This window comes from Gadus chalcogrammus, chromosome 12, assembly GCF_026213295.1.
Source record: "Gadus chalcogrammus isolate NIFS_2021 chromosome 12, NIFS_Gcha_1.0, whole genome shotgun sequence".
Lineage (NCBI taxonomy): Eukaryota > Metazoa > Chordata > Actinopteri > Gadiformes > Gadidae > Gadus > Gadus chalcogrammus.
In genome coordinates this window covers 10185206-10204465 of record NC_079423.1, presented here as the reverse complement: position 1 = coordinate 10204465, position 19260 = coordinate 10185206, and the positions used below count along the sequence as shown (strand labels likewise).

The window sequence follows — 19260 nt, the reverse complement described above, 5'->3', positions numbered from 1 at the left end:
CACACACGCACGCACACACATGCACGTGCATACACACACTGCACACGCGCGGATGCAGATGTTTCAAAACAACGGCAAGATTGAGATAACAGCCCATGTCCATCATAGACACTTTTTTGCAAAACGTTATTTTTCTTTAAACATTATCCACTAGGGCTGTCACTTTTTATTCAAAGTTCGAATATTCGTTCGAAGGTGGGGTGAAAAGTTCGAATTCGAAGTGTAATTCTCCATTCGAACTGTAAAAATGCGCTATAAAGAAGAGAGCGGCGAGTGGCTTCTCCTCAATAAAGCGGCCCTCCTGGATCCCCGCTTCTCCCGGTTAGTCCACCTTTCCCCTGCACAGAAACATCTCGTGACTGAAAGCCTCTCACACGAGCTCACTGAAACGGAGACCGACACTGATCGCACACGACAGGGAGAAAAGTCTGCTGCTGCGCTGGGCGCGATGGGCAGCCTGTTTGGGGACTTATACAGCACGGCTGACACAAGCAGCTGCAACGGTAACGGAGAGCTGCGAGACTACTTGTAATTTTCTTTCCGTAAGGAATAAAAAGAGCAGCATGCCGTGTTGGAGGTCGGCCTCACAGATTGTTCGTTTATATAGGCTGTGTGTGCCATGGACGACATGCGCTCCGCATATCGCGCTCCGAGCAGTTAATGTTAATGTGTAAAAGACAGCCGCACTTGTAGGCCTGTCGCGATATGCAATAAATCAATTAATTGCGCGATAAAATAAAAATGAGCGATAATTTTTTGCCGGCCGCAATAATTTCCATTCGCACTCTTTTTTTTTTAAATCATGGCTTTATTGGCCTAATCTGAGAATAAATCTATGCCATAAACAGAAATATTATAGGCCTTTATTACACGGGTCTTCTCAATGCCGTGGAACGCTCCGTTCACTTACATAGATAGTCCGGTAACTTGTCAACCCCAGCGTCTTCGTTTGCTAAGCAACGTCAACGTCTTTGAAGGACTATTTCTCTGCTGATCAACACTACGAATGCTGCTAACGAATAAATTGTAAAAAGACACACCATGTGAAGTTATTTTTTCGTCTTGGCAAGTAGCCTTGTAATAAGCGGGATGATGTAGTATAGAACGTCGCCGGTCATTATCTAAAATAAGCCCCTTCAGGGTGAAGCAAGACACCTCCTCTGCGCGTCGGTCGCCTGTGCGCCCTGTCGGGGCTTATTTTCCCGATAGTGACCGGCGTTCTATGCATTATATATATTTATATATATTATATATATTTAGCAGGGTAGGCCTAAGTAACAAATGTCGGGTTGAAATCGGGCTCCGGCTCAAAATTATAGGGCACAACGAGTAAACCCCCTCGTCAAGTGTCAGTAGCCGCGTTGACATGGACACATCTGTTCCGCATAGATTTCTATGCGGAACAGAAAATGATCATGTATACGCCTCATTCGGAATACAATTATCTGTTCGGCATAGATTCTATGCTGAATAGAAGAGGTGGTGTAGTCCGTTTTAATCGCCATGTATGCACTTATTCCGAATAGATTGGGGTTTAATTTAGAGCAGCCGCAGTAGTTCGCAATTGGTCCACTGAGCTCCGTCGGTACTTATAAGCACACCGAACTTCACCGCTGTCAAGGAAAGTGGATTTATTGCCTGATTCACGTCTTTGTTATCACTCCGTAAAAGTAGTCCGGTAAGCGTGTCCGGTTGCTAAGCGACGGGACATGGGTGTTTATTAATGACGTGTTCGCGTATCGTAGTGTCCGCGCGCGTCCGAGGTAACTGTAAATGAGTAGGCTACTAGTAGTACTTTTGCAGGCTGAACGTTAAAATACTGCTTAACTTAGAGAGATGGCAGCTGCAGTAGTTCGCAAATGGACCTTCAAGGATTCCTGGTCACTAAATTCCTGTAAGACCACTCTCTCCCACCAGTCTTGGCTGCAATTCCTCTTGTTTGCGGCGGAGCTTAAGGTAAATATAAAGATCTGACGAGAAATTGACGTTGCTGCGCTGTCCTCCTCCTTCTTAATTGAAGGAGCAGGGAGAGAAAAGCTCTCTCCTGCTGTGCTTTCATTAAAATCAAATTTAAAATCCCCGATAGTAATAAGACATCCATTATGTCGCCGCCGGTCCAGAGATGTGTCAGGTGTGCGCGAGAGACAGAACGGACACTTTTGTTACTGCCATGTATACAGTAGCCTACATTCGGAACACATTTTAGGAACAGATCTATGCCGCATAGAAATCTATGCCGCATAGAAATCTATGCGGATCAGATGCGGATCAGATGTGCCATGTAAACGCGGCTACTAACTTGTTGCATTGTCTGTGTGGGAGGCGGAGTCCTGGCGCAATCGTGTTTACATCCTTTTTATTTAGTGTTTCAATTTTATTTATTGTTTTGGGTGGTGTTTGGTTTTTATTCAAGAGCATTTTTTGTTAATAATATATTGTTTTGTTTTGTTAATTTATTCTGGATATTTTAAATGTCTTCCAGACGTCCAGTTCCAGTGTTCTTTAAAAATAAAGGTTTATTGATCTTCGAAAGGGTGTACTTTATCATTATATTAGTTGAAAAACTGCAATATTATCGCTTATCGCAATAATTCCTGGGGCAATTAATCGCCCAGAAAAATTTGTTATCGTGACGGGCCTACGCACTTGTGTGTCGGAGCTTCCTCTTGTTGTGTTTACAAATGTGTTATCAAAGATGTGTTTTTATCCTGTGCTGTTATGAATTCAGTAGGTATACGTGAGGTATACGAGAGCAACATAAAAAATCAAGACTGTTGTCGTGTTCTATGGGGGGGGGGGTCGAATGTATTCGAATGTATTCGAATTAATTATGGACATTCGAAATTCGATCGAATTTCATTTTTGGAAAAAGTGACAGCCCTATTATCCACCACATTGAGCCTCCCGAAATGTCTTGTGATATTGAAATCCCCCCTGCCCCCTGCTGACTGTATCAGTTGTTTTATTTTTCTTATGTTTTATGTTTTATGTAGGCTATGTGTGACTGTAGGCTACTGCTGCCTCTCTTGGCCAGATCACTTGAAGAGATGTTTAATCTCAATGACGCATTCTTCTGTTAACAATAAAAAAACATCTCTCACGTCAGGTAGCCAATGTACAATCTGTAATCTTGCCCTCACACCCCCCCCCCCCCCCCTCACCCTCCCCCTCCCCCACACAAGCCTGTGCTTTTTCCCGTGCTTCACTATAGTTAGGTAGGTTGCTGCCTTAGCTGTTAGCTGATGCCGATGAGTTCTGCCCGTTCTGCCTCCGTGCTGTCTGCGGTCAAACCAAAACAAACTACCGTGTCAGCGGCCGCACTTATCCCGCCTCTTGCGAACTTAGACCGTACGTCATATTCCGCCCCTTGCAGGCCCACCCCCCTTGATTCTACTGATGTCTGAACGCATATAAAGCATCAAGTGTGAATCACCCTCAGGGTCTAATCTTCTGATACACAAATGCTGCGAACTTAAAATTATTATGCTTGCTTCATGAAGTAAGGAGAAAATTATTATGCTTGCTTCATTACTTTATAGGTGAACCAATATATTATACGATGTAACATTATAGGCAAAATGTTATTACATTATGCGCTCAGAAATTAAATACAATATCGACCGGGGTTTCCATATTATAGCTATGGGTTTAAAAACGACTAGAGGTTGAGCGCAGGCAACGCACACACGGACACTCTAGTCTTACTTCTATATAATAGCAGGCCTGTCGCACCAGTCACTCAAGTTGGTCAGTGCGCACGTGCCAAGCAGCCTGCAGCTCTCACACACACACAGCACACGCAAACGCATACATACAGCGCAAGTACACAGATACACACCGCACACACACACACACGCACACGCACGCACACACACCGCTAGCCAATACAAAGGCAGCGACACACTCGCGCAGGTAAGAGGTTATGTTTTTAACCGCAATGGCTCCGCCATCGACACACGTGCAGGTAAGAACACACACGCACTAGTGTTGGCTCGTTCGTTCGCAAACCGGTTCAAATGAACGAGTCTTTAGGACGAATGAACCGAACCGGTTCGTTTCTCTCGTTTGTTCGGTCGTCTCGTTCACCATTCGATTCACCGGAAACTCGACTGAATGAACGAACGAGTTTCCGGTAGCACTAACTCCACTGAGTCTGACTGACTCAGCTGAGAACCGTGCAATGGCGTGCATTCCATGATGCGATTCACCGTTACCGGAAACTAGGCTGAATCGCGAACGAATCCTCCACCTCCTCCACTGAGCTGGGAGGAGTCGTTTGCGAACCGTTTGTTCGTTCAGCTCAGTTCGTTGTTTAGTTTCCGGTAGCGGTAAATCGCATCATGGAATGCACGCCATTGCACGGTTCTCAGCTGAGTCAGTCAGACTCAGTGGAGTTAGTGCTACCGGAAACTCGACTGAACGAACAAACTGACGAACGATTCGCGAACGACTCCTCTTGGCGAACTGAATCACGCGAACTGGGTCACGTAAACGAATCATTAAATCCATCACTAACACGCACGCGCACACACCGCAGCGACACTCGCCCAGGTAACACGTTATGTTTTCAAACATAACGGCTCCGTCATCGACACACGAGCCCAGGTAAGAACACACACGGTTAGACGTTATGTTTTTAAACATCTTACTGCTATAGAATAGCAGGCCTGTCGCACAAGTGAAGGTGCATCCACACCAAACGCAAAGGGGCGACATGACTCCGTACAAATTCAACGTAGAGACGCGAATCGGGCAGATTTTTTGCTAGAAAAATCCTGCTACAAGATTTGATTTGTAGCGCCCTGCACCGGCGAGCGCCTTCATGAGGATTTGCAATGCAACACTTTGGCTGTTACATTATCGACTGGGGTTTCCACATTATAGCTATGGGTTTAATTACAACTAGAGGTTGAGCGCTCTCAACCTGTAATAATATCAATGATAATGATCATTATTGTATTTGTTAGAATTTGTTTTAGGCCTACTAATATGAATAATTGTAACAATAGCAATAATGATATTGATAACTGTAGTAATTGCTATTTTAATTAGTATTAATATTATGGACTTTGTGTTTGGTTGGCTGTGGGTCCTGTGATGTTTAGAGATGATGTCGTTCTGTTTTAGAGCTCATATCTTCTGTATTCCTCTGTCCTGTCCTAGACTCACCGTCACCCTGGAGGGAGGGGAGAGAGCACTTACTCGATGAACTCGGTGAGGGTTTTATCAAAGTTATTAAATCAATCGCGTCATTAACATTCATTTCAAAAACACCCTCTGCTTCTGTGATTCATATTGTGGTCTACTAAGGTCAGGTTTCTATTGTCGTCTTTAAGGTAATGCTTCTATGTGGTCTGTTAAGGTCAGGTCTCAGGGTTGTGTGTCCGTAACCAAGACCGTAAGATAAGCAGTTCTCTGTTTGTTCAGGATGTTCTTTTACATTCAACAGATGAATTGACACTTCAGGGCTGGATGTTTCACCACAAGAGTCTCTACCGTGTTTCTACTACTAAGAAGGGCTGGAGGGCCAGTAGAGAAGACTGTCAGAAGAGAAAGGCAGACCTGGTGGTCATCAACAGCAGAGAAGAACTGGTGTGTGTGTGTGTGTGTGTGTGTCAGGCCTGTCCTTTGTGGCTCCAGCCTTCATGAGGAGAGAACACGCTAGAACAGACAGAATAGTGAATTAGAACGGAAAAGTACATAGTGGGAATGTATAATGTAATAAGAAAAGCACAAGCAAACAGAGTGGTCTTCACTTCGCATCTGTCGTTTTCACACTCCAAATGCAAGATTATAGAGGTGCGTTTTGAGCTTTCCTTTGAATAGCTCCACAGAGTCAACTTCCCTGATCACTGATGGCAGCCTATTCCATAGGAAGGGGGCTCGATAGGCAAACGCTCTCTGCCCAGCCGATTTATTTTTAACCTTCGGCAATGAAAGAAGGCCGGCTCCCGAAGACCGGATGGACCGAGAAGGACTATAAGGCCTACAATTTTTTTTGGTTTGGTTCCGGTTTCCGACCGACCCTGTCAATTTATGTGGGACCCAAAATATTTTATGAGCTATATAAAAAAATAAAAAAAGATTTTTATTTATTTTTTAATGCAAACTATAATTACGTTTTGGTACAGCACCTCTTCATTCTGCACAAGGATGAGCGAATTTTCTCGTTTTTAAATGAAAACAACCTACCTATCATTCGCTGCCGCTGGAAAAAATAAAATAAAAAAATATAATAAATTCCCTACCTACCCATGACCTCAACTGACAACCAACAGGAACCACTTTTTTTTTTTTTTAGGCCTAAATACAAGCTGCCCTTTAGCTAGCTCTGTGTGTATTTTGCATACCGTGTTCCCTTTGACACAGCCTCCACTACAAGCATGATCAGTCTGACATTAGAAGAGCATGTTTCGTGATTCACGAATATGAGCCAAAACAAAATTGCCCTGAAGTAAATGTCCATATCGTCATGAAAGCTTCATGGCTAGTGTTTGGATCAGTGATCGTCATCATCAAGCGGCTTTCACAACAGTGTGTTTGCGTTTTGTGTTAGTGCTAGACTGCTACGGTTCTCTTTCACATATATTTGACCGTGACCGTGTCGCCAGGGCTGTAGTGGAGGCTAAACGCAAGTAAACGCAGTTACCCACCTCTGAAATTTCAGAAACAGAGTTTATCCACTTCTCACTTCAGAGTTTAGCTACCTCCCAATACAGTAAATACACTACCCTTGGTTGCGAATCACTGATCTAAGTATTCATAGTTTACCCACCTCTTATGTCACCACTACACCCTTGCATTTCTTTTTTATATACTTGTATATAGGCCTGTCACGATAACAAATTTTGCTGGGCGATTAATTGCCCCAGAAATTATTGCGATAAGCGATAATATTGCCGTTTTTCAACTAATATATATATTTTTTTTCTTCGCTGTAAGCACCTGGCGTCAGCGCCAAACGCATTCTCCAAGAACATAATGGCATAATAATGCACGTACACCCTTTCGAAGAACAATAAACATTTATTTTTAGAGAACACTGGAACTGGAAGTCTGGAAAACATTTAAAATATCCAGAATAAATTAACAAAACAACCAAAAACAATAAATAAAATCTATTTTAACAAAAATTGCTCTTGAATAAAAACCAAACACAACCAAAAACAATAAATTAAATTGAAACACTAAATAAAAAGGATGCAAACAAGATTGCACTTAAAAAAATAATAAATATTAGGCTCAGACATACAGGCAAAACTGTCAGTTAGGACCTTTGTGCAACAACAAAAAACATGACAGAAAGCAGATGCCTCAACAGGTCATAGTCAAATCTGTAGCTACTTTAGTCTTGCAGATTCCGAGCAAGAAATACCAACATGTTGACTTTGTGTGGCTTAAGGCAGGATCTCTCAGGAGTAGCAATGTTGCCAGCTGTGCTAAACATTCTCTCTGAGCTGGTGCTTGTTGCACAAATGCACATGTATTTTTGGGCCAACTTGGCCATCAAAGGAAATTTTCTTTGATTGTCATGCCACCACATTAAGGGATCACAAGCTGCATCAAGTGCATCTTCTTGGAGGAATTTGGTCAGCTCTGTATCAGCCTGCACTCTTTTCGGTAATGAAGCCTGGGTCTGACTTGTGAGATGAGCTTTTCTGTTTTGAAGAAGGTCACTCAGCTTCTTCTTCTTGGTGGGTACGGTAGCAGTAGGTTCACCCATGTTTCCTCCAGCAGCTTGGCTGCAGCTCTCACTACTGGCACCTTCTCCAATTTCTTCTGGCCCTTGTATGTCCAGTAGCTCTTGGACAAGTTGTTGTTTGACATCATCCAATGCCTCTGCCTCCTCCATGCTGCCACGATACCTTGGATCCAAGATGGTGGCCTTTCTCAGAAGGACTTGGATTGCAGGTGATTTGTACTTTTCAGTCAGGACCCTGGACATCCTTTCTTTAATGCTGGCTGTCAGTGCGGTGTCATCGGGGCCTGGAGAGAGAAGGTCGTCTTTAATCAGTTCCAGCACAGGTTTAACTGAGGACACTGTGACGTATTTTTCCCCTGAGAGGACGTCTGTGAAGTCAGCTAGTGGTTTCATTTCTGCGTTGATGGACTCCAACACAGAAACATCCTGCCAGGTTGGATTGAGGTGGCTATATTTTCTGTCTTGAACCAGGACACTTCTTATGGCTGGGAGTTGCTCGAGCACCCTCTCTACCATCTTCTGCTTAGTGCCCCATCGTGTGGCAACATCCTGTGGGAAAGATAATATTGTTCTTGTTAATTAGTTAGTCTATATCAACGTTCTTAAACAAATAATACTTTTTACATTTCCATTATTTATCATTATTAATTTGTATGTTATATTATTTATTTATTTATTTATTTTAACTTAAATGTATTATTTGTTCTATCTATCTTGTAAAAAAAATCTTGGCATTAAGTCTGTGGAAACAAAGGAAGAATTTCATTGCACAACTGAGAACGTCTCATTTATGCATAGGATAAACACTTTGAATTTAATTGAATTGAATATTATTTGTATATGCCAGTGCATACGACTACAGTCTCAATTCGATTCTACCGGTTATTCTCCCTGGGCCCCGTTTCCCGAAAGCATCGTTAGCCTAAGTGGATCTTGAAGTGCGTCGTACGAGCATCGTACACTTTTCAGACCGTTTCCCGAAAGCATCGTTGGTAACGAACGCCGTGAAAACGCTCGTAGCTAACGAGTGCTCCAGGGTACTTGTACTCGTAGGACACTAAGAGCATCGTTAGCCTACTATAGAGTGAACTCATTATTGCATGAGGGTGTCTTCATTCATAAAAAATGAAAACATTCGGGAGTATGCAATAATATAAATTATTCTAAAGAGGTCAGAGACTCCGTGCACAGCCCCGCCTTCCCCAGTGAACCAAGAAACCCCGCGCCGTGACGAATGGGGGATTTGACCCCCTCGGTTTAACACAGGAAACTTGAGATAAGAAGGTGAAATCGCCGGGCGTGCCAAGCTGCGACCGAACCAGCTCGGCAGTGTAGAAAGACCTATAGGGTTCGAGTTAGGTGGGAGCCAGTAGGAGCTGAGCTCCCATAGAGAGAGGTCTGGCTCCCATGAAAGCAGTAAACTCAAATATCTGTGGGGGTCTAGGAAAATACAGCAGCATATTATTGTAATTACCAATAAAGCTATTTTCCCTTCCACATGCAGAGTTATGTTGACGTTAAGTGGGATAATAGAACGCCGGTCATTATCGGGAAAATAAGCCCATAGGGCGAACCCGTTTCAGCACCATGTCAGTGGACAGGTACAATACGATTGTCGCATTCACCCAGTCAGTACATTCATCTCGTCAAACACTGTACCATCAACTCAGTGCCATTGTATACATTAGATGCATTAAATTAAACTATCAATGAATTAAACATCACTCACCAGTATTAGACTGTGTTGGGGGAGATTAGCTTCACTCTGTGCCTTCCTCAGGTCTCTCCTCTTCAGCCAGCTCAGGTTGAATGTGTTGACCAAATTTTTACAGAGTCCTATTGCACGCGCTGTCCGATCTTTGTCGCTGTCCAGACCATGGCACACAGCAAGGTGGAGGTTGTGGCCAAAGCAATTGAGCCAGGACCAGCCAAGATTTCTTATTGCAGCAACAATGTTGGCACCATTATCTGTAGTGATACAGACTAGTTTGTGCTCATCCAGTCCCCAGTCTGCTAAAGCAGACTTCAGGTTTTCTCCAAAGATGTCAGCAGTATGATTTTCTGGGACATATCTGGTCTCTAAACACTTGGAGTGCAGGGTCCAGTCAGCAGTTATGTAGTGTATGGTCAAGCTCAGATAGGGGGTCATGTTTGTACTTGACCACATATCTGTAGTGGCAGAGTAAAATTGGATGTCTTTCATCTCCTTTAGTATCTCGTCTTTTACACTGTTGTACAGTTGTGGAATTGCCGTTTGTGACACGTATGTTCTCCCAGGCAATTCGTACTGGCTGTCAAATGTTTGCAGCATTCGTCGAAATGCAGGCTTTTCCACGATACTAAAGGGCATCATCTCTCTAGCGATGAAGCGAACTACACAGTCAGTGAGCGCGCACCATTTTGCACTGTCCTGTTTGTACTTCGTTTGCCGACTAAACGCCGCAGTGATTGTGGACTGTCGGGAAGACGGAGGGTTCCCGCCTGTTTGTTTTTTCCCAAGCTGGGAAAACTGCATCGGGTGATTGTGTTTGAGGTGAAGACTCAGGTTGGTTGTATTGGCGCGTTTTGTTAAAATGGTTTTCAAACAAATGCGACATGTCGGCTCGCTCAGGTTAGTTGGTTCGCCCCGGCCGTTGGGTTTGAAGCCGAAGTGCTCCCACACGGCAGCCGTCGCATTCGGCTTAGACACCAACGCCATATTTTTATTCCTCTAAATTCGCTTACACTCCTTGTTCGATTGCACTCCTTCTCCGTCCATGTCCTTCTCACGTGGCTCTCACTGCGCGTGTAACGCCAGGGCTCGCGCCTCCCACAGACCATGCAACAAGTGACTGAGGGGGTTTACTCCTAGTCCTTGTGCTCTGTGATTATGAGCCCGAGCCCGATTTCAACCCGACATTTGTTACTTAGGCCTACTCTGCTGAATATATCTATAAATATATATAATGTATAGAACGCCGGTCATTATCGGGAAAATAAGCCCCGACAGGGCGAACAGGACACCGACGCGCAGCGGAGGTGTCTTGCTTCGCCCTGAAGGGCCGGCGACATTCTATATATTATCCCGCTTATTACACGGCTACTTGCCAAAACGAAAAAATAACTACACATGGTGTGTCTTTTTACAATTTATTCGTTAGCAGCATTCGTACTGTTGATCAGCAGAGAAATAGTCCGCCAAAGACGTCGCTCAGCAACCAAAGACTCTGGGGTTGACAAGTTACCGGTCTACTATCATGCAAGTGAACGGAGCGCTCCACGGTATTGAGAAGACCCGTGTAATAAAGGCCTATAATATTTATATTTATGGCATTGATTTCTTCTCAGATTAGGCCAATAAAGCAATGATATAAAAAAAAAATATATATATATATGGAAATTATCGCGGCCAGCAAAAATTTTTCGCTCATTTTAATTTATCGCGCGATTAATTGATTTATTGCTTATCGCGACAGGCCTACTTGTATATACTATACTTTATACTAATATACTTTTTTATATTTGTTTTCGCAAGATGTTGACAGACGCCTCACAGGAGGAGACCGTGGCCAGTGTAGACACTGTGGAGAGTGTCGATACTGGGGATCAGCCCTTGCCCTCCGCCACTTCTGACGCTGGGACACAATGTTATTTGAAGCCCCCCGATGGTCTCACGGTAAATCTTTGGTATTTTAAGGGGTAGATATTATGTCTAAAACATTGCAAGCAGGAAATTTCCATACACATTGATGAAATTAATACATAGCCTACACCAAAACATAGCCGCTTAGATTTGCCATGATTGTCATATGTTTGGGTATGTTTACTGCCTCTGCCACAGCTGTGCAGGTTAACCTGAAGCCCAAGATGGTTAGCGTGGGCACACAGACTTCATTCAGCCCACAAACCTCCACTCCCCTCGCTAGGCCTGAACAGACAGTTGACGATGATGATGTTAATGCCACTGTCATCAGTCTTGGGTGCCCGAAGAGCCGATGGATGAGGAGGAATTGTTTGATGAGGAGCCACCTTACACGTGTGACCCCCACCACAAGTGAGATAATCTAAAACCAACATAGACAATATTGAATGCTCAATGCTTTGTTAGTTTGAATGACACCGCCCCCCTCCCCCTCATTTTTTGTTGTTGTGGTTGCATTGACAAATTCATTGTTTGCCAGAGAGGAGCTGATGGGCCTTTTTGCCATCTGTCCGGCCTGTTGTGAGAGGTCGGATAGTAGCATTGTGCAGCAGGAAGGAACTTTTGTTAAGATCAAGCAGGTACAGTTTTGTTTATGCAGTTTTGTTTACGCGGCCATCTGATTAGAAAATCAGAATATCTAATTACAATCTGATAGCTCTGCCTGTCTCGCCAGTTAATTTACAATGTATGTACCAGGCTGGCTTTAGTCTGCTGGTTTGTGATGCCATCATATTTGAGTGTTATACTGTATTGGTCATGTGTGTTTGATTGAAAATATGAAACCTTTGACCAGTAATGTACAGTACTTACTCTATATTGAATCCTGATATACTGTTGATTACTCTGTTTTCTTTTCTTTTCTTACATATCTAGGTCTGTGCATCATGTGGCTACCACCGTTTCTGGCAAAACCAGCCAATGCTCCACAGGAACATGCCAACCTGCAACCTCCTGTTAAGTGGGGCCATTAATTTTACTGGATGTTTGGCCACACGGACACTAAGAATGTTGGCCCTGTTTGGCCTGCAGTGCATCAGTGTCAGCAGTTTCTTTCGCCATCAGCGCCGCTACACCATCCCTGTAATCGTTCAGGCCTGGAAGAATGATCAAGCCAAGGATTTTAGTGACCTAGAGGCAATGGTTGGAGGGCTAGTTCTTGCTGGTGACTGCAGGTAAACCAGTGTGAGAGCTAGACCAGTTCCACGTTTTGATTTTGTTATTTTCTATCATGTAGGGTGGCTTTAGTTGGCATTTGCAGAGGACATGGTGGATTGTCTTTACAGACCATCGTTTTAAAAACTTGAAACACAAATTGTAATTAATTCCAGGTCAGATTCTTCTGGGCACTGCGCAAAGTATGGGTCATACTCTCTGATAGAGGACAGAGTGAACAAGGTGGTGGATGTTCAGCTTGTTCAGGTAAACCTGATGTTATTAGGCAAAGAAATGAACTCTGCAATTTGTTAAAAGGATTGTATCTTAATATAACATCTTTCCACTAGTACAACCATGCATAGAGCTTTATTGTGTATTGCCTAACTAGAGTAGTGTATCATAATGCCTGGACCAGCAACGCTTCGGTTCATTAACGCCTCCTTCAACACCACCAGCATTCTACACTTACACTGTTATGTCATGTTGCAGAGCTCAGAGGTCCCCAACAGCTCATGGTGTGAGCTTGAAGGGCTCAAGCGCAGTGTTGGCCTGCTGAGGGGAAACGACCTGCATTTGGCAACGCTGATCACGGACCGACATCGCCAGGTATTTACAATAAAAATGCAGTATAGAATGTAAATATCTGAATTGCACTGAAGCTGGATGTTTGTGTTTTTTTTCTCCTAGGTTGCCAAATGGGTGAGAGAGGAGCTGATCCCTGAAGGGACACAGCATTATTTTGACGTGTGGCACATTGCCAAAAGTATGTATCCATTGTTGGAACCTTGAAGCAGTTTTTGTTAGTGCATATCAATTAATACCATTTGTTCTAAAACAGGTCTGGGGAAGGCATTGGATGCAGCATCCAAAGAGTGTGACCAACTACAGTTGTGGAGGCCGGCTATAGTGAATCACCTCTTTTGGACTGCAGCCTCAACCCCAGATGGCAACCCAGCGGTCATGGAGGCCAAATGGAGAAGTTTAGTGAACCACATCCAGGACATCCATGACCATGACACCCCTGCCTTCTCCAGTTGTGCCCATGGCCCTCTAGATGGAGATCAGCGCAACAAAGAGTGGCTGGACCCAGGTACAGTACTGGTATTATGCACGCTCTACATAGTTTTGTTTTATTTGCTGTCTTTGAGTAATTGTCTGAATGCTTTGACATGTGACCTTTGTGATGAAATTATTTTTTCATTCCCTTGCAATCTCATAACATTCTGTTTACTGTTTGCTATAATTCATATGCAGGACAATTTCATGTGTGTTTCCATTTAAAAAAGGAATTCTGTCTGTCTATCTATCGTCTATTTGTACATTTTCCGTCTGTGTGTCTGTCTGCCTACCTGTCTTGGTCTTTGCAGGCTCATTGGCAGCAGTCAAGTTGGAGAACATAATGATGAGGGCTGCCTTACTGAAAGATGTTCGACAGCTGTCTCCACAGCACCAGACCTTCTCCCTTGAGGCTTACCACTCCCTCATCTTGCACTTCGCGCCCAAGCACACAGGGTTTTCATACCTTGGGATGTATAGCAGGTCAGTGCAATCCAATGGAATAACACTGCCAATTATTATGCCTTTTATAGTAATAATAGTACCTATTAACATGCCTATTGTAGTATTTTGTCATACACCAAGTTTCAAAGGTTTTCTCAAATGTGTTATTTTGTAGGCTTCTCTTAGCGGCGCTGCATTATAATCACAATGCCAATCGCGAGACAGCACGGAGAAGTGACGGGACGGAGAAGTACTGCGTGCGGTATCCGCGCTTCAGAAAAGGTGCCCATGTGGTGCGTCGCATCAAAGAGGCAGCCTCATACGGTAAGCAGTGTCAGGCAGTTCTATCATATTTTGAGATGGCGCACGAGACATCGGTGACAATGATCTTTGTAAAGTAATATTATTATTATTATTATTATAATTAATATTATTATTATTATGTCTGTAGGTTATGCAACATCATTAATGAAGGCCCTTCGGGAGAGCTACGCCAGTTCACCCGCGGTTCTTCGAGAGGTTAGCACCAATTCGTCCTCCGATGCACCCGCCCCCATCGCCAAATCCTTCGAACAGATTCCTGAGGAGGAGGCCGTCAGCCTCTACCTAGCCCGGCAGTCACGCTTCAAGAAAACCTAATTTCACATTATTTTTTTCCGCGGACAAGTCCAATGATTTAGTTGTTATTATTTGCATGAAATTTCTTTGTATGTAATTCAAAATAATTTGGCAATCATTTTACCTGTGCCTTGTCAAACTCTGTGTGCGGTGTTGTCTGGGCTCACTGTGTCTGCTTGATGTGCTTTTGCATGTATCACTGCATGTATGAATGCATGAAATAGTATGTGTGTGAGTGTGAGAGAAAGAGAACCATCAACTGACCCTCGGGTATGACCACAATATTGCAGAATTAATTAGAATTAGAATGAAACATTGCGGGTCTAGCCCTTCATCAGTGTTCCTTGTATGTTTTGTGCCTAACCATTTTTTTACATAGATTTGATTCCAACCTGTTTCTTAGTTCAGTAACCATTACAAGCAATGCCAATAAACTTTTTTTTATCCAAAATTCATGTGTTCTGTGTACTTTATAAAAATGTAAGGGCAATTGAATGATCACAACAGAATAGGCATAACAATTATTTTTATTCATTTTCATCCAAACAAGGCCATTGAAAGCCCTGATAGGTCTGGTCACCATTCTGGAATTGCTGCTTGATGCTTGAAACCACACAAGAGGGTAGAGGCTTCCTTATACTCCTCCCTAAAACGCCATAAGCCCAGCGTATAGCCTGCCTGTAAGCAGTGTACCGGTATGGCCTAGGGATAAGTAGGACATTTTAAGCCTGTTTATTATGCATGTTTATTGTGTATGCAACACATCTCCTGTCACCTATAACTGTTGGTTCAAAGGACTCGGTGTAAAAAGATTTGTAAACATAAACCATGAACATACTCGTGCGTGCTGGCTTGAAGGGGACCATGATCCTGCCCGAAGTGTGAGTATGCTATTTTTAGCACAAACGGATTCAGGCAGCATGCCTCAAATCCAGGATGCTGCGTTAGGCACGTTACATCTGCTGGCCGCGGGGTGAGCTCCTCGACCAGCGACCACAACGCGCTCACCTCCCTGCAACACAAGCTCTCCACCAGCGACCACAACGCGCTCACCTCCCTACAACACAAGCTCTCCACCAGCGACCACAACGCGCTCACCTCCCTACAACACAAGCTCTCCACCAGCGACCACAACGCGCTCCTCTCCCTACAACACAAGCTCTCCACCAGCGACCACAACGCGCTCCTCTCCCTACAACACAAGCTCTCCACCAGCGACCACAACGCGCTCGCCTCCCTACAACACAAGCTCTCCACCAGCGACCACGACGCGCTCACCTCCCTACAACACAAGCTCTCCACCAGCGACCACGACGCGCTCACCTCCCTACAACACAAGCTCTCCACCAGCGACCACGACGCGCTCCTCTCCCTACAACACAAGCTCTCCACCAGCGACCACAACGCGCTCACCTCCCTACAACACAAGCTCTCCACCAGCGACCACAACGCGCTCACCTCCCTGCAACACAAGCTCTCCACCAGCGACCACAACGCGCTCCTCTACCTACAACACAAGCTCTCCACCAGCGACCACAACGCGCTCACCTCCCTACAACACAAGCTCTCCACCAGCGACCACAACGCGCTCACCTCCCCACAACACAAGCTCTCCACCAGTTTCCATGGGACGACACCGCCCGCACAGACACCTGCCAAACACAGCGACACAGACACGCTTACTACTATCAATCACGAGGAAAACTAGTTGGCACTATCAAAAATAATCACACTGAAGACATGACCAGCCTACTCGGCGTCGGCTACGTTTGCAAACAACATTTTCACCGGAGAAAGAGGTAAAAGCTTAGAAATAAACACTAGGGGTTTACAGGTGGGACTGTCAAGCTAGCCCATATTTAGAATAAATAGAAGGCATAATATGCCTTCTATTTCTAGATCTTCTGACTAAGTTTAGGGTACTTATCTGAGCCAACGACATAATTACTGTCTCATCCCCGTCAGACGCCATAGTGCTAGTTCTAGTATGCGTCTACCTCACGTGACGTCATCGCCGAATTGCGTAAAAAATAACCGTTACTAACCAAAAACGACAAAAACTGGACTTTAACACAATTTGAGACATTTCTAACTTTAAATACATATTTTGAGTGCTTTATGTACCCATTAATCGAAACTTCCGGTTAACCTGCACCATGGGCTTTAAAGCCAAACTGGTTATCTGTTGATGCTATATAATCTGCAAGCCTATCCATAAGGATCCCTTCTAGTACCTTGGACAGTATACTTGCAAGTGCAATAGGCCTATAGTTATCAATACTAGTTCATTGACCAGTCTTATTTTTAACTACAGGTATCAACAAGACAGATAACATGGATCCTGGGAGTATGCCATGCTTCATTAACCCAGAAAAGCATAGAGCAAGTAATACTGAAATACTTTGGCTAGAGTATTTCAGATGTTCTGCTGTTATTTTATCCTGCCCACAGGCTTTGTTTATTTTAAGTTTCTCAATAGCATAAGATACTTCATCTGGCGAGATGACTACACCATCACTGTGAGGTATTTCACCTATGTTAAACACATCACTCTTCACGCAGTTAAAAATGTTCTCATAGTGTCTCCTCCATAGCTCTGCAATGTTTTCAGGTTCAGTAATGCCATCAATGCTAGAAGGCAGTGGCATCTTGCTGTTGTTTACCACCTTCACCTCCTTCCAGAACTCATATACATCATTAATTTATAACTTTTTCGCCATAGAGTTCGCCCTCATAGTCTGCTCATTTCTTTTTATAAAACGCACAGCATATTTAAGTCTAGCATTAGTCCGTACCTTGTGCTCACAGACTGGGCCATGCCTCGGTTTGCCTGCTAAAACCCATCTTCTAAAAGCATATTTTGCCTACATATGAACTTCATGAACATAGTCATTCCACCCTGGTCTCACAATATGTTGTTTCACCCCCTTTCTTCTCAGTGGTTCACTTCCAACAACTAGACAGTTCACAATTTTATCATACATTGCACACAGGTCATTATTATGACTTACATTCTTACAGTTGATATTCCCACACATAATTGCATCAACAGGTAACTCAATATTTCTTAAGTACACATCAGTCAGTAACTTGTAATATTGCAGGTCAACATCTGTGAGCCTAGCCCAGTCCAGCGTCTCACTTGGTTTATGGCTGTCATTACAGACAAGCTCAGGTAGGCCCTTGATGTTAATGAACATAGAGACCGGAATATGATCTCCAGTGGCCATACCATATAAGATCTCAGCCTCCTCTATACAAGCATGTGCATCAAATGTAGACATACAGTGGTCCAACCAGGATGTAGTATGCCAAGCTTCACTCACATGTGTATAACTATCAGCTGGCAATAGTTCCTTACTGGACAGAATCACCTTGTTATCTTTGCAGAATTGTGTCAGGTGTTGACCAAACAATGAGTTAGTATCGGATATATCAGCATTCAGATCCCCCAAGACAAATATGGATGTATACTCACTTTCCCTTATATAAGACCCAATAAAAGCAAGCTTATTCAAGTACTCATCTTCATTTTTGTGACATTTATATGGAGTGTATACATTTAAGATTATAAAAACATTCTTATCCTGCACCACCTTGATTCCTATGCACCAATCCACATCTAACCTGATCACAGTGACCAATGAGTCAAGTTTCTTATGCCAGAAAATAGCCACACCACCTGGGATCCTGCCACGCAGAATTCTGGTGTTAAGGTCTGTCGTAGATTCCCCTGCTCCATGGAAATCATTATGCACAGTGTTCAGTTTATCCAGATCTTGAATAGATAAAGAAGTCTCTTGCAAACAAACCACATCCGCATGCTCAAAGAGTTTGTCAATAACAATTTGTTGGGCTCTCGCTCCAGCGCCCTGTCCAAGTCGCAGACCACGGGAGTTATAAGACACAACTCTCATAGCAGTTCATCATTGTTTATCATGCACAGGAAGCCCTAGGCTCAGGCGCACTCATCCCAGTGCCATGTGGTGCTATAACAACTGCCCCTAACGAAGCCCTAAGCTTGCGATTCTCATAGAAGCGCCTTACATAGGTCCCTTCTGGCCACAGATGCGGTGCCAACCCAGTCGCCAAGAAAAAACGTTGACTGTGTACGTTTCCATGAACACTGGATACGTAGCATTTCAACGTAAAAAATAGCGTGTTATACCTACAGTATCCACGCGTGCCGCTGTGGAGGCGGGTTTCGGGGTTTGGGTTTCACGGCTTTCGCGGCAAATTGTGGACACGATTGTTTAGGGGGGGGGGGAGGTAGACTGTTGTTGACCGGGGAGGGGGGGGGGGAGACACGTTTGTTGAGGGGGGGGACGACGACACGTTTGTTGGGGGGGGGGGGGGGGAGACACGTTTGTAGGGGGGGGCACTGCTCGACAACGAGAGTTGGTTTTTATTGAACGCTCGACAACGAGAGTTGGTTTTTATTGAACGAGACTTCAACACGGAACAGCTGCACGAAACGATGGTCACGTCACTCTCGGTGACGGTGTCGACAACAATGAACACACAAACAATGTTAATAGAACAACACACAACCACATAACATCCCGAACCCATTAACCCCACTTAATCCTAACAACAAAAACAA

The 19260-nt window shown here is 44.0% G+C and overlaps 1 protein-coding gene across 2 annotated transcripts; it reads left to right on the top strand.

Annotated features, from left to right (window-relative positions):
* The first annotated feature begins 11430 nt into the window (after positions 1-11430).
* LOC130393273 (uncharacterized) lies at positions 11431-15082 on the top strand. Of its 2 annotated transcripts, none has more exons than XM_056603917.1 (9): positions 11431-11735; positions 12258-12556; positions 12713-12803; positions 13029-13145; positions 13227-13302; positions 13378-13629; positions 13907-14078; positions 14215-14363; positions 14491-15082. In XM_056603917.1, exons 2-9 carry the CDS (start codon positions 12303-12305, stop codon positions 14676-14678), a joined length of 1299 nt encoding a protein of 432 aa, XP_056459892.1. In that variant the 5' UTR covers positions 11431-11735; positions 12258-12302; the 3' UTR covers positions 14679-15082. The 2 variants fall into 2 exon arrangements, with proteins under 2 accessions (XP_056459892.1, XP_056459891.1); XM_056603916.1 differs by lacking the exon at positions 11431-11735 and adding an exon at positions 11843-11962.
* The last annotated feature ends 4178 nt before the right edge of the window (positions 15083-19260 follow it).

What these genes read in the sequence shown, in the direction of transcription:
- LOC130393273 (XM_056603916.1), top strand. Translation starts at nt 11,873, where the DNA reads ATGGGCCTTTTTGCCATCTGTCCGGCCTGTTGTGAGAGGTCGGATAGT. An exon ending in TGGATGTTCAGCTTGTTCAG is followed by an intron (nt 12,804 to 13,028) that starts GTAAACCTGATG and finishes GTCATGTTGCAG; the next exon opens with AGCTCAGAGGTCCCCAACAG. An exon ending in TACCTTGGGATGTATAGCAG is followed by an intron (nt 14,079 to 14,214) that starts GTCAGTGCAATC and finishes GTTATTTTGTAG; the next exon opens with GCTTCTCTTAGCGGCGCTGC.